Source organism: Macaca nemestrina, chromosome 3, assembly GCF_043159975.1.
Source record: "Macaca nemestrina isolate mMacNem1 chromosome 3, mMacNem.hap1, whole genome shotgun sequence".
Classification (NCBI taxonomy): Eukaryota; Metazoa; Chordata; class Mammalia; order Primates; family Cercopithecidae; genus Macaca; species Macaca nemestrina.
Genome location: NC_092127.1, coordinates 155,945,518 through 155,960,361, shown reverse-complemented (window position 1 = coordinate 155,960,361; position 14,844 = coordinate 155,945,518). Strand labels below are relative to the sequence as shown.

General features: G+C 39.1%; 1 protein-coding gene across 24 annotated transcripts in view; it reads left to right on the top strand.

The window, feature by feature from the left end:
- LOC105487715 (LIM and calponin homology domains 1) overlaps window positions 1–14,844 on the top strand; it is a 344,201-nt gene that overhangs the window by 125,801 nt on the left and 203,556 nt on the right. For all 24 annotated transcript variants that reach the window (XM_011751280.2, XM_024794726.2, XM_024794725.2 and 21 more), the window contains one exon: window positions 10,271–10,341. Coding sequence is in view for 7 of the 24 variants with exons in the window: in XM_024794726.2 (XP_024650494.2) it covers window positions 10,271–10,341 (71 nt within the window). In the remaining 17 variants the exon portion in view is untranslated. Of the gene's footprint in view, window positions 1–10,270; window positions 10,342–14,844 lie in introns of those variants that run through there.

Sequence of the window (14,844 nt, the reverse complement as noted above, 5' to 3'; positions counted from 1 at the left end):
AGTGTAACTGCCACAGAAAGAAGAGTTGGGCTTCAGAATGCAGCGTGGTGGGGCAGTGAAGCCCTGGGCTGGGCGAAAGGAGAACTGAGTCTAGACTCATCCTTGCTGCCAGCTAGTTATATGACGTTGAGCAAGTCACCTGATTTCCAGGACATTATTTTCCTCATCTATAAAATCCAGGAGTTGTGCGTATAACCTGAACTTTAGCATAAAGAAAGGACATGGATGGATCTCTAGAAAGATCCCTGGATGCTGTGTGGGAGATGGCTTGTGGAAGGGCTGGAGTAGAAGCAGAGAGATCCCTCAGGTGGCAACTGCTGTTGTCTTGCTGAGAGATGATGGGAGCCTACACTAGAGTCATAGCGTAGAGACAGAGAGAAAAGGACAGACCTAAATATATTTTGGGTAGAGAATGTTATTCTTCTTGGTGGTTTGAATGTATCTCCGTGTTACTGGGGGAGGGAGATGGTAGTGCCGTTCATTGATATGGAGGAGACCAGAGGTGGAACAGGTTGGAGTAGGGAACAGATGTTAAGTCTTTGGTATTGATGTTAGTGTGCAATAGTTTTTTTTTTTTTTTTCTTTTGAGACCAAGTCTCTCTCTGTCACCCAGGCTGGAGTGCAATGGTGCAATCTTGGCTCACTGCAATCCTCGGTCTCTTGGGTTCAAGCAATTCTCCTGCTTCAGCCTCCTGAATAGCTGGGATTACAGGTGTGTACCACCATTCCTGGCTTATTTTTGTATTTTTAGTAGAGATGGGGTTTCACCATGTTGGCCAGGCTGGTCTCCCAACTTCTGGCCTCAAGCGATCTGCCTGCCTCAGCCTCCCAAAGTGCTGGGATTACAGGTGTGAGGCACTGTTCCCAGCCTGAAATAGTCCTAGGTACCCAAGTGGAGACGTTGACTAAGAAATTGGATATTTGATTCTGGACCAGAGATCAGTACTGCATGTAAAAATGTGAGTTATCATCATCTGTGAGTTGTAGAGAGTCATAGGATTGGATGGGACTATCCAGGGAAGGAGGTGGGGGTGGTACAGAGAGAAGAAAAGAGACTCGAAGAGAGGAGAAAAACGCTTGCAATTACAGCTAGGAAGAGAATGACATAGAAGTCCCTAAGGCTATGGAGAAAGGAATATTTATTTAAGGAAGGAGAAGGAAATCAGGAGTGTCTGCTGGTGGCGAAGACTAGGAGAGGCAAGGGATCCAAAATGGAGGGAGAGCGTGACTGTCATACTGCTGCGATGTTACAATGAAATGAGAAAATGTCTTTTGGGTTAGACAGTATGACAATATTAGAATACAAGAGGAGAGCTGGGAAAGCATGGCCTTATTTAAGATCAGGGAGGAAGCTGAAAAAAGGACTGGAAAGGGAAAAACCAAGAATGAGATCCGTGACAATTTTATTATTGCTGCCAATAATGATAATGGAATGTCCTGAGATCTTACAATGGAGCAGGCAATGTAGTCTGGATTTTATAGACATTAATTTATTCTTCATGCAAACCTTTGGAGTAGGTTCTATTAGCATGTCTTAATTAGGAAAGCTGAGGGTTGGTGCAAGTTCATTAATTGCCTAAGATGATTTAGCTTATGCTGGGGGTCTGAGAGTACAAGGATTTTCAGTGACTTAAATGAGGACAGCTTGCAGATGGCTAAGCTATGATGATAGGGTAATGGGTGTAGGATACTTATATAGGAAGTTTGGTGTGACAGGAAGGAGAAGAACAGGATGGTGATTGAAGGTCTGGATTGAATGAGGGTTTTTAGGAAAAGAGGAAACTCATGCTGTCAGTAGAGAAATGATGGATACTGTGGGTAGAGGGGTAGGGTTGACATAAAAAGGCAGGACCTAGGGATGAGAAGGGGTAGGGCCCAGAGCCTTGATAGAGGAACCCAGTTTAGGAAGGAGAGAATATATTTCTGCCTTTTGAGCTGGCAGGATAAAATGAAAAGATAGGTGTGGATATGGCATGTTGTCGGGGGGTGTGTGGGGCCAGGGATGGTGGTTCTAAAGGAAAGTCTTCCCTGATGGTCTCTCTCTCATTGCAATTCCAACCATGAGGTCATTGGCTATACATAGGGCTGGGAGAGTCCGTGGAGAGATAATTAGGAGCAACAAGCAAAATGTCATTCTGGAAGAATCTCTTTAGAAGTAGGAAATTGATGGGAAATAGGGAAATTGATTACCTCCCTTGCTCCCATCTTCTGGGGTGTCTCTTTTGCTCTGGGTTCAGGTGTAACCTGTAGTACTGGCACACAAGGTCCTTCACCATCTCGACCATGCCTACTGTGGTACCTCACCACCTACCACCCTTCTCATCCCCACCTCCCGGGACCCCTGTGCTCAGCTCTTTGAGCTTTTGGTCTTTGTTCAAAGAAACCTTTGTACAGGTCTTTGTATCTGCCTGGAGCGCTCTACTTCATCTCCTTCCTTGGGAAATTCCTTCTCATCTCAGGACCAACTTAAATGTCAGCCACTCAAGGGCCGTCCCTGACTGTCTTAGGAGAGGGAGTTTATTCTTCAGCCCTCGCATAATATTTTGCTCAAATGCTGCACAAAGGGTGCTTAACTGTGGCATCAGCTCTGTAGACACGTTCCCTGGGTTAAATCCAGGCTCCATTATTCACTAGTTTTGTGCCCTTGGGCAAGCTACTTAACCTTTTTGTGCCTGGATTTCTTTTTCTTTAAAATGTAAGCAATAGTCAAACACCATAAAGTTGTTATGAGGTTTAAATAAATTAATATGCGACAAGCATTTAGAACAGAGGGCGTATGGTAGTGATATGAATGTAAGCTGTTGTCATTCAACTGTTTCTTCAGTTATGCAATTTGTGTTCATTGCTTCTTCCATGCTCGTGTGCCTCTCTTCCATAAATTTATTGAAAACCACACATCTCTTCCATCAATCTATTGTTTTCAAACATTAGAAATGTTTTATTTTTTTCCTGGACTGTGATTTCTGCAGGATTGGGCCCAGATCTTGTCATTTTGGTCTTATGCACACCTTTTACACTGACTGGCATAAAACAGGTATTTGGTAAATGATTTATTGGTTGATTTCTAATTCTGGCTTAGATGAGTGTGATTCATCAATGTTTACAAATCGCTTCTGTAGAATTTTGATTCGATTGTTTCTAGCAATCCCACAAAGGATATATTCCTCAGAAAATGTCAAAAGTAAGATAAATTTTGTTCTGTTTTATTACACAATTTAGGTATAAAATATGCAGAGATGTTCTTTTGAGTTAAGTCAAATATAATCAGAAGAGAGTAAGCATAATGAGCTACAGATTATCTTCAGTGAACTAATGAGGTGTTTGTAGGAGGAAATTACGGTCTTCTGAAAAGTGTGCCTGCTTTTGTACAATTTAGGGAAAATATTCATGTCCTTCAAAAATTGCCAAAATCTGTTAAATCTAGTATTTTGTTCCAGTTGCTTGAATCTAGGCACCCTTATTTCATCAGCCAACAGAATCTCCTCTTAAGATCATTATAATAGGGTTTGTCAACATTTGTTTAAACTCTTCTTCAGATAGACAGTTTGTGAGTGGACTGTAGTTGTCTACCAGATTGCTTTCAAAAAACAACCAAAGATTAATGAAAATGTTTATAAAATACCTTATATAAAAATGGGAATGATCAGGCTGGGAGACTGATTCTTGGCAGCCTTTGACTTTTTATGGCAATTACATAATAACAATAGTTACAAAGAAATTAGCAGAGTGGAGCATACTGATATACAATGTTTTATATCACATTATAAACACACTGTGAAAATGTTGCCATAAAGTTGTGTGGTTTTCTTTATTAGACTGTTTTTTTTTTTAAAGTCCCCCATGTTTCTTATTTGGATGGTTCAGAGCAGTTCCATTGACATAGACAAACTTAGAAACATAATTACCTTTTAGTTCTGTGGAAAGGAAATAGGATACAGATGAGCTTCCTCAATAATTACTTCCATAAAATAGTGTGATCACACATTAAAATCTCCTCTTGCTTCTTTCTGCTTTTGGTGTAACTGCTAAAGTAGAGGAACACTTTTCTTTTCCTTTAAAATCATCAAGATTTTGGCAAATTATCCATTCCTTGATTGTGTTAATCTTCGTGTCCCTGTAAGAAATATTTTGGTTAGTGAATTAATCCTAAAGCATAAAGCAAGAAAAATCTGGTATTGGGCTTCCTTGAAAGGCATATAGGGCATAGTTGGTGACATAATTGCCACCGTAAGTACTTCTGAGGGTCCCCTTGAATGGAGACATATATCGAAGTTTATTATGCCCACCTTTAAGATAGTGGTGTCCAGTAGTTTTTGTCCATGCATGCCCATTAGTTTGTGTGTTTGTATGTTTACTTGTTTGGTTTTATGTTGAGCACCATTAGGGAACTATGAGAACTTTCACTTAACCTTGAGTGAGATGGGGAGCTATGGGGGTGGGAGCGGGGTCTGAGTGGAATGGTAGCATCATCTAATTTTATAGGATTGCCCCGACTGCTGGGTTGAGAATAGATGGACAGGAGGCAAGGGTAGAAGCAGCAAGACCAGTTAGGAGACTCTTGACCTATGTAGGTGTGACAGTGGCTTGGAAAAAGACAGTAGAATGCAGGCAGTTAGAAGCAATGATTCTGGCTAAGTTCTGAAGGGAGAATCAACAGGATTTGTTGATAGATGTGGTTAGGTGTAAAAAGATAGAGGTCAAGCATAACTCTTAAGATTTTGGCCAAACAGCTGCAAAGATAGAGCTCTAAGGATTAAGTGATCAATGGGCAAGGATCAAGAGGGTAAGAGAGCAGGATCTGGGGGGCTGATGAAGTGCTCCTGACATTGCATGCAGCTCTTCCCCTGCTGTTCCCTGAATGCTTCTCAACCTGGGCTCTCTCTTCATCACTTCCATCTCAGGCTCTTTTTAAGAGCTCTGCTAAACTTCCCCGTTCTGCTAAGTTTCCCGTTCTGCTAAGCTTCCCATCCTGCCCTTGTGTCTTTGGAGAGTGATCATGAGCTGATGGTTTGCCCAGTGCCTTGTCTGGAAGGTTACTGAGAGTCCTTCATCAGTCAGGATCCGGGTGGCACAGTAAGGGAAGGCAGTCACTTTTTATATGCCCTGCAAATGGACTGTTGGTACTGGTGGTTGATTCTTGGCAGCTGTTTTGCTGTTTATAGCAATGGCTTATGCTATCATGAGGGGAACAGGAATTAGCAGTCTTTATTGTTAGTATATAGAATGTGTGATATTGTAAACATATTATAAAGATGTTGCTGAGAGGGGTTGTTGAGACAGGCCATTCCAAATCCTGACTACAGTGGAAGGTCCTCCCTCTGTGGTTCTGAACTGCTGGCTTAGTTTAGTATACAAGGTGAGGGCTTTGTGAAATGTACTGTGCATAGGAATCATATGGGAATCTTTTTAAGATGCTGTTTCTGATTTAGTAGTTCTTAGAGGGGGTGGAAGCATTGGGAATCTATGTTTCTTTCTTTCTTTTTTTCTTTTTTCTTTTGAGACGGAGTTTTGCTTTGTCAGCCAGGCTGGAGTGCAGTGGCGTGATCTCAGCTCATCGCAACCTCCGCCTCCTGGGTTCAAGCAATTCTCCTGCCTCAGCCTCCTGAGTAGCTGGGATTACAGACGCATGCTACCACGTCCAGCTTTTATATATATATATAGTGTCTGTAATCTTATATATCGTATTTTTAGTAGAGATGGGGTTTCACCATGTTGGCCAGGCTGGTCTTAAACTCCTGACCTTGTGATCTGCCTGCCTCGGACTCCCAAAGTGCTGGGATTACAGGTGTTAGCCACCACGCCTGGCCGAGAATCTGTGTTTCTAATATTAATTGCAGGTGAAGATGCTGCTGCTACTGGTCTAAGGACCAAATTTTCAGTGGCTTGGTCCTTGGTGAATTTCTGCAGTCTGTACAGCTGTTGATCCTCCTAACAAAGATCCAAGTGCATCTATCCTAAATAGATGGAATGGATGGCATTTGAATTGGTAGAGAGCAGTGTGAAGACCATGCTTGGACCTAATGGGCGTGGGAGAGGGATGACAGAGAGCAGAGGAAGAGGAACAGTGGTGGAAACTAGCATCTTCCTGCAAACACATGGTGCCTATTCCCAGAATTGGGAGTCTAAGAAGTTGAATTTGATCAGACTATATCTTGGAGGACTTTTGATTTACAGACTGACTTTTAGATTGTTATATCAATCCCTACTTGAAAATTTTCAGTGGCTATGCATTACATGCCAGGATAATTTTAAATGGTAAATGAGCAATTTAGGTTGTATGTGGGGCACCAATTTTTTAATATTCTTTTTTTTTTTTTGAGACAGGGTTTTGCTCTGTCGCCTAGGCTGGAGTGCAGTGGTGCAATCTTGGCTCACTGCAACCTCCGCCTCCCGGGTTCACATCGTTCTCCTGCCTCAGCTCCCGAGTAGCTGGGATTATAGGCGCCGGCCAACACGCCTGGCTAATTTTTTGTATTTTTAGTTGAGACGGGGTTTCACCGTGTTAGCCAGGATGGTCTCAATCTCCTGGCCTCGTGATCCACCCACCTTGGCCTCCGAAAGTACTTTTTTTTTTTTTTCTTAATAGTTACGTTATCTTGTATTTATCATAAGACTTTAGATTGCTTTTCTCATCAATCGGTGAGCTTCCTGCACACAGTGGCCACAGTTCATCTGTGGTTCTCTCTCTAGATCCTGCTCATTATCATTGCTCAATACATGGAGAAAGGCTTAGGTAAAGTGAACCAGAGATTCTGAAATCTGAAAGATAAACTTTGTTGGGTTCTCAGTGTTGGCACTGTTTTCACTATAACATAATGCTTTTAACAAAAATGTAAAGACGTAAAGACTTATGACAAAATGTTTTAGAACCTTTCTAATCACTTCTTGGTGAACAAAGTTTAGTATTACAGAGAGGATTAGTGATGTTTCCAAAATGTAAATCATTCTGACAGATGACCCATCAGTGGCAGACAAATCATGGACAGATTCTGGGAAAAAAATGACAACATGTTTAAAGTCTATGTTTAAAATATTAACTTTTAAAATGGGATATTTCTTAATTTATTTTGGGAAAACTAGATATTCATAAACTGTTGAATGACTTTTTAAAATTCATTTTCTTACCGTCCCTCAAATAAGAATGAGAGGATATTAACAAAAAAATTGTTTGTGACATTACATAGTGGGAGTGGTTAATGAGCATTGAGACCATTTAGTTTCTTTAGACTGTTTTATTTGTAACAAAAAATCTTGTTTGATTTTTCTGATGGTTAAAGTAATATATATTGTAGAAAGTTTTAGGAAAATATTGAAAAATTTAAAAAGTAAAGTAAAAATCATATATGATTCCCAATGTGAAGAAATACCATTTTTGGCATATTTTGTGTATGTGTCTTATAATATCTGTCTGGTTTTGGTATCAGCGTAATAGTAACATAGTAAAATCAATTGGGAAGTATTCTTTCGTTTTCAATTATCTGGAAGAGTTTGTGTAGAATTGCATTATTTCTTCCTTAGATATTTGGTACTATTTATTAGGTAAGCCTTCTGGGCCTGACATTTTCTTTGTGAGAACGTTATCTATCTATGTCTTTGTTGAGTGAATTATGGCTGTTTGTGTCAAGGGATTTATCAAGTTCATCTAAGTTGACGAATTTATTGGTATAAATTTATAACTTTTCTTGTTATTCTTTTAGTATCTATAGTATCTGTAATAATGTCATCGCTGTCATTCTTGATGTCAGTAATTTCTGCCTTTTTTCTTTTTTGACTAAAAACAAAAGGATTACCAATTTTATTGGCTAAGAGTTTATTAATGTAGCCAAAGGTTTCTAAATTTTATTGATCTCACAAAACCCCCCACCAGCTTTTGGTTTCTTTGATTTTTCTCTATTGTTTTTCAGTTTTGTATTTGATTGATTTCACTCCTGAGTTTCCCCCCTTTCTTCTACTTAATTTGGCCTTAATTTGATGAGATAAAGCACAATTCATTGATTTGAGATGATCTTTTCTGATATGGGCATTTTGTGGCATTCCTTTCTTCTAAATACTGCATTAGTGTCTTTCCATACATTTTGATATTACCATATTCTTTCACTACAAAATACATTCTAATTTCTTTTTGATTTCTTCTTTGATCAATGGGTTATTAAGAATTATGTTATTAGTTTAAAAATGTTTGGGGGATTTTCCAGTGATATTTCTGTTGTTAGCTTAGAATTTAATTACATTGCAATCAGATAATATATTTTGTATGAATTCTTTTAAGTGTATTGAGATTTGTGTTCTGACTCAGAATTTGGACGGTCTTCATAAATGCTCACTGTGAACTTTAAAAAATGTACATTCTGCAGTTTTAGGGTAGAATATTCTAGAAGTGTCATTTAGGTCTGTTTGGTAGATAGCATTGGTCAAGTCTTCTATAGCGTGATTGATTTTTCTCTCTACTTGTCCTGTCAATTATTGAAGGGAGATATATAAATCTCTGACTCTGTTTGTGGATATGTCCATTTCTCTGTATAGTTCTATCTGTTTTGGCTTGTGTATTTTGAAGCTTTTTAATTAGGTATGTGGATGTTTAGGATTCTTACATCTTCCTGATTAGTGAGCCTCTTTATCATTATCAAATGATTTTATTTCTGTTGTTATTTTTGTTATGAAAGTTTCTTTGTCTGATATACAGTTATATCAGACTTTCCTGGAAAAGAATATGTATTTCCCAAACAATACAGTGTAACAACGATTTACATATAACCATATATATATGGTTAATCCAGCTTTCTTTTGATTAGTGTTATGGTATATCTTATTTTATTCTTTTATTTAACTTTTTGTGTCTTTATATTTAAAGTGCATTTCTGTAGGCAGTATATAGTTGTTGGGTCCTGCTTTTTTAGCCATTCTGACAATCTCTGTCTTTTAATTGGGGATGTTTAAACCATTTATATTTAAGGTAAGTATTGACATGATGAGGTTTAAGTTTATAATCTATTTTTTTTCTATTTGCTCCTTCTGTTCTTTGTTCCCCTTCCCCTTTTTTGTTGCTTTTAAAATTGTTAGTATTTTTTATGATTAATTTTATCTTCTTTCTTGGTTTGTTAGCTATAACTTTATTTTGCTGTTTTAGAGGTTGCTCTAGGGTTTATAGTCAAGTCAGGCTTCCATATCCATGAGTTCTACATCTGTGGGTTCAACCAACTGTGGACCAAAAATATTTGAAAAAAAAAAAAGCATCTGTTTTTGTTTTCGTTATTTCATAAACAATACAGTATAACAACTATTTATATAGCATTTACATTATGTTATGCAGTGTAATCTGGAGATGATTCAACATATACTGGAAGATGTGCATAGGTTATATGCAAATACTACACCATTTTTTATCAGAGACTTGAGCATTCACAGATTTCGGTAGCTGAGATGGGTTTTGAAAGCATTCCCCCATGGATATTGAGGGATGCCTGTGTACATACTTACCTGGTATATTTTAGGTGCTCAATAAATATTTACTGAATGAACACATGAACAAATGTCTCCCTGGTGCCCAGGCCACAGGGCTGCTGAGAGCCAGAGGCACCAAGAGTGGTTGTCAATCCTGTGCTGTCAGACAATTATTCTTTCCCAGCTTTCAATTTTTTCTCTTTTATGCCATATTATTAATGGATATTGACTTTAATCTTCCTGTCTTGATGTTAGTACCTTGAGATTAGGCATCCATATCCTCTGCTCCCTGAGTCCGTAGAGGTTTCAGTAAATAGGGACTTTATCCTCAGGTGCGCTTTCTCCAGGCTTTTTGAAAGTGTGCGTGGCGTGGGTCCTCTGGATGAAAGAGGCTATGGCCTTGACTAACTGTGCCCAAACCCCCAGAAGTAAGAAATTCTTATCAGGAAGGGCAGATATTTTTTAAGGTAGTACATAGAAAAAAAGGCTTCAAAGAAATGGTCTAAATTTAACCTTAGTTGATCTAGGCAAAGCTATACATGGGAAGGAAATTCAGGCCTAACAGATTTTCCCCATTCTTGGAATGCCACCAGTTTTTTCAATGTTCTTGAAATAAAATTATATATATATAAAATTATATATATATGTAATTATATATAATTTTATTATATATATAATTATATATAATTTATATATATACACACATACATATATACACATATATAATTATATATATACACACACACATGCACACACACATATATATATGATTGGGCTTCTTGATTTAAAAAGAAAAACTTATAGTCTCTTTTTCTTTTCTCTTTTGCAGCAAGTAACTGGCAGAAGTTTTGGTGATAAAGATTTTCGGACAGGTTTAGAAAATGGAATCCTCCTCTGCGAGTAAGTATAGCCTATATTCAGTTGATTTTATTCAAAAAACATCATTAATACTATCCAGTTTGGCTGTAAGACTTCTAGTGTTTTGTTTTGAATTTATTCACAGTTTGAATCTGAAACTCAAAAAATCACTGGGCTAGACAAGAAACACAAGTCAGTGTGGCAGCCTTGGTGTTCCAGTAGGGAGTGGTGGGGACTGTGGCAACTGCAAACAGACAGAGAGCGAGCATCTGGTAGCTGCTGCTCAGCTCCAATAATCTTTCACTGTGTATCAATTTGATCCCATGTAATTGTAAGGGTGGACCTAATTGTGGTAAAAGTAAAACTTTTCTCCTCATTTAAATCCCAAACAAAAGCAGCTTGCACCAACAGTGGACACAATATACTTACAACATCTTAAAAGCATGCCGGGTAATGTTCCTCACTTTGCCTGTTTCACTGGTGTATTTTGAATATGTTTAATTTGTGCTGTTGGCAAAATTTAAATGTGAACAATAACTACAGTGTTTAATTTTTGTGTTTCAAAGAATTTGGGGCTCCTGTGAAGTAGTTCTAGATATAAAATAAGCAGAGCCTTCATACTTATAAAGTATAGACATAAATTTCAAGATTTATGGATAGACGTAAATTTTAAGATTTCAAAATTCGCATTTATTTAACAAGTTCTGTAATTTCAATACTGATTTTTGTTTTATTGAGGTGAAATGTACATACAGTGAAACACATAGCTCCTAACTGTACAATCTAATGAGTATTGAAAGATTTGTGCATGTATGTAATCTATACCCTAATCAAGATATGAAACAAAAAGTTTCCTCATGCCCCTTCTCATTCAATCTCAAGCCCCTGGAGACAAGCACTGTTCTGATCTCTATCACAGTAGGATCTGTTTTGCCTTCTCTTATACTTGATTTCAATGGAATGACATAGAATAAACTCTTGTTTTTGACAACTTTCAGAATATTGCTTGGGATCCAATGATAACATGGAAGGAGTGTGGGTTTGGAGCCTGAGGACTAGAGATTGATGTTCTTACTTTACCCCTAAGTCATTTAATCTCCTCAAGTCTCATTTTTTTTCTAAAATCATAATAAAAAATTTATAACTCTATTTCATAGGCTTTTTATGGGCTTCAAAAGAATAGAGTGAGTGAGGCACTTTCAAAGATTGTGCAGCACTGTACAGATGTTGACTATTTTGTTGAACCTCTCAACACAGCCCTTGTCAGCATTTTTTTCTGCCTCCCGCCTGCTCTTCTTTCTTCAAAGAAAAATGTATATCTTCTATTTGATGTTTCCATATTCTCTTTCCTACGAAGTCTCTCCACCCTACTCGTATATCCCTCACCACCTCTTTTCTCATTATTACATCTAAATCAGAGCTTAACTCTTAGGTAAGCTGTAATTACTTCAGCACCTCAGTGGATGCAAGCCAGTCAGGCTCTGAACTCTTTCCCTCTGTTCTAGCACTTGCTTTTCCCATGATTCTGGGCTTAGCCCTCTCCAGATATTAACAGACTAGCGAAAATCTGATCTAATTCATGCGGACCATGTTGGTTCAATTGAAGTGGGTCTTTGGTCCAATTTTTGTTTACCCAACATTTGCTCCAGAGATTCTTGTAGGCATCCACTTCTCTGCTATATTCTCATGCCCGGGTAGGTAGGATGAAATTGTCTAAGTCCTCTGATCACAGGGAATTAGACCCACTGGTGTATTTGAAGGAGCATGAGCTTTGGAGTCTGCGGACTAGGGATCAAGCCCTTGTTTCCTCAGTGGGACTCTAGCTAGCAGACCCAGCAGAGAGTTTGCTGAAGTGGAATGAACCACATAGGAGGCCTGAGGCAAGGAAAGCCAGTAGCATGAACCTCTGCTAGGTCCTTTGAGAGAAAGCTGGGTCAGGAGCCAGCGAAACCAGATGCACACAAATTTCTAGGCATGGAAATTGCAGAGCAATGAGAACCAAAACCATGACCCAGGAGCTGCATGCAATGGTGGCTGGGGACGACGGAGGAAGAGAGTTTTCTTCCTCACGCTTATGGCTAGGTTTTGTCTAAGTCAAGACTATTAGGCTGCCACAGACGGAGATTAGCAGGTGTATTTTCTGGGACTTGTGCCCCAAAGCCAGTCTAGCAAAAAGGGGGACTTACTCTGTTGAAAATATGGGATTGTTTGATGGCGGGGGCCAAAAGCCGGGACACTCAGCATGGAGGATTTTAGGAAGTTGAAGGCTCCCAGACAGTGGAGCCACACAGGTGTCAAACACCTGTCTTTGGAGATTAGATTAGAATGCCTAAGACTGTACCACTCTCTAGAACCGGAGAGAGTTTAGTGGATGACGATGATTAGGAGTTCTAACTCATAGCTACCCCACACCACAGAAACGTTTAAAAATATAAGGACTCTCTACAATTTCAAATTTTGAAAACTAAGCAGTTTAGCTCTTCTTAGAATGGGGCTTTTTATAGTATATAGGCTTTAAAAAGTTATTTGATGCTTTCCAGTTTTGTGTTATTCAAAATAGAAGCCCAGTTGGTATCTTGGAGCAGTGTTATCCCAGTTGGCAAATACATGAGCAGCATTGTTGAATTCTTTCTTTTGTTCAACAAATGCTCATCTTTTTGTCCAAGCTGGATCCACTCTAAATGTTGGTAGCAACTGTGTAGAGACACCAGCATCTTTGTTCACTAAAAATTTCCTGAGCTGTTGTAGGAGTATAAAGAAACAAGCCAAAAAAACCTTCATCATTTTCATCAAACAGAAGGGTACCTTCTGGGCCTGGAGTCTGTTTTTTCCCCTGACTAGCCTGTTTTCAAACTTAACTGTGGTCTCTAAGGAATATTATTATACCTATTTTACAGAGAAAGTAACTGAGGTACAAAGGATTAAATAACTTGGCTAAGGTCACACAGATAAAAAGTATTTAAGTTTGGCCGGGCACGGTAGCTCTCGCCTGTAATCCCAACCCTTTGGGAGGCGGGGTGGGTGGGTCACCTGAGGTCAGGAGTTCAAGACCAGCCTGGCCAACATGATGAAACCCCATCTCTACTAAAAATACAAAAAATTAGCCGGGCTGGGTGGCGGATGCCTGTAATCCTAGCTACTCAGGAGACTGAAGCAGGAGAATTGCTTGAACCTGGGAAGCAGAGGTTGCAGTGAGCTGGGATTGTGCTACTGCACTCCAGCCTGGGCAACAAGAGCAAAACTTCGTCTCAAAGAAAAATAAAATTAAGTTCAGGAGGTCTGATCCCTTAACTCTTGCTCTTAATCACTGCCCTGTTCTAGAATTGGGATTTTAATGGGAGAGAAAAGAAAGAGATTGGCAGGTGGAGAGAGGAGAGGGCATTAGTGCCTGCAGAGCTAAGTGTGGGGAGGGTGGCAGTGCAGAGGGTGAACCACGGGGTCTCAGCTGGGCAGAGGACAAAGAAGGACTGCGTGGGGTTGGTGGTCTTAGAAAAATATAAGCATCAGGGGCCTGGTGGTCCCACTTGGGCTAAGAAGGCAGCTTCAATAAAAGCAAGGACAAGAGAGCTGAAAGGGTCAGAGGCTGTGGTCAGTGGAGGATGTAGGAGTTTCAGTTTTTGATAGAGCGATCAAGACCAGATGGAGACAAATGAGAATTGTGGACCTGGATTAAAGACTACAGAAACAGGAGAGAGAAAAGATGAGCCCCTACATACAGCATGTACGATGGAAATGGAATACCCTCAAAATCACCCTGGGAGAGCTCTTTCTCCCTATGGCTTTGAATATCAACCCCCATGCAGGAATATTAATACATAAATGTATAACTTACAGTAATAGCAAGTATAATATAGAGTGCCTGTGTCCAGTGGAATGGCAGTAGATGTGTTTTTGCCATACTCATGTCTGTCTTCCTCTGTTGTTTTTGCCAAGTGTGTGTGTAGTTGAAGTTTCGGAGGTTAAATGCTTAAATGGTATGAGCCCTCTTCTGAGTATTTAATAAGAGGCTGGGGTCAAAGTGTGACAGAGTCACAAATATGTGACAAATGTTATTCTGTTAGAAGTCTTAATCATATACAGCAGTGTCCTTGATGACTTATGAGTCAAAAAGGAGGGCTGCAGAGAGTCTTTAAAGAAGCTACTCCCAGGTTGGAGTCATTGGCAGATGATATTCTCTACTTCCCTGTACATACACCAGGCTGTTTGAAATAACTCCAGAAAAGAAACTTTCTGACTTGTGTTTCTGACTCTGATTTTATTATTTAGATAAGAGTCTGTGGAATTATATCTGGATCGGGGTTGGCAAATTATGGCCCTTGGCCTATTTTTTTGTTTGTTTTTTTGTTTTTTACTGGCCTTCTTGCTAAGAATGTTTTTTACATTTTTAAAGGATTGTAAACCAAACTAAATTAAACAAGAGTCTATATGTGGCTCACAAAGCCTAAAATGTTTACTATCTGGTCCTTTATAGAGAAACTTTGCCAGTTCTAAAGGACTGTTGGATTAATTTTAGATGTAAATTATTTATCCTTGTAAAGTTAAGAA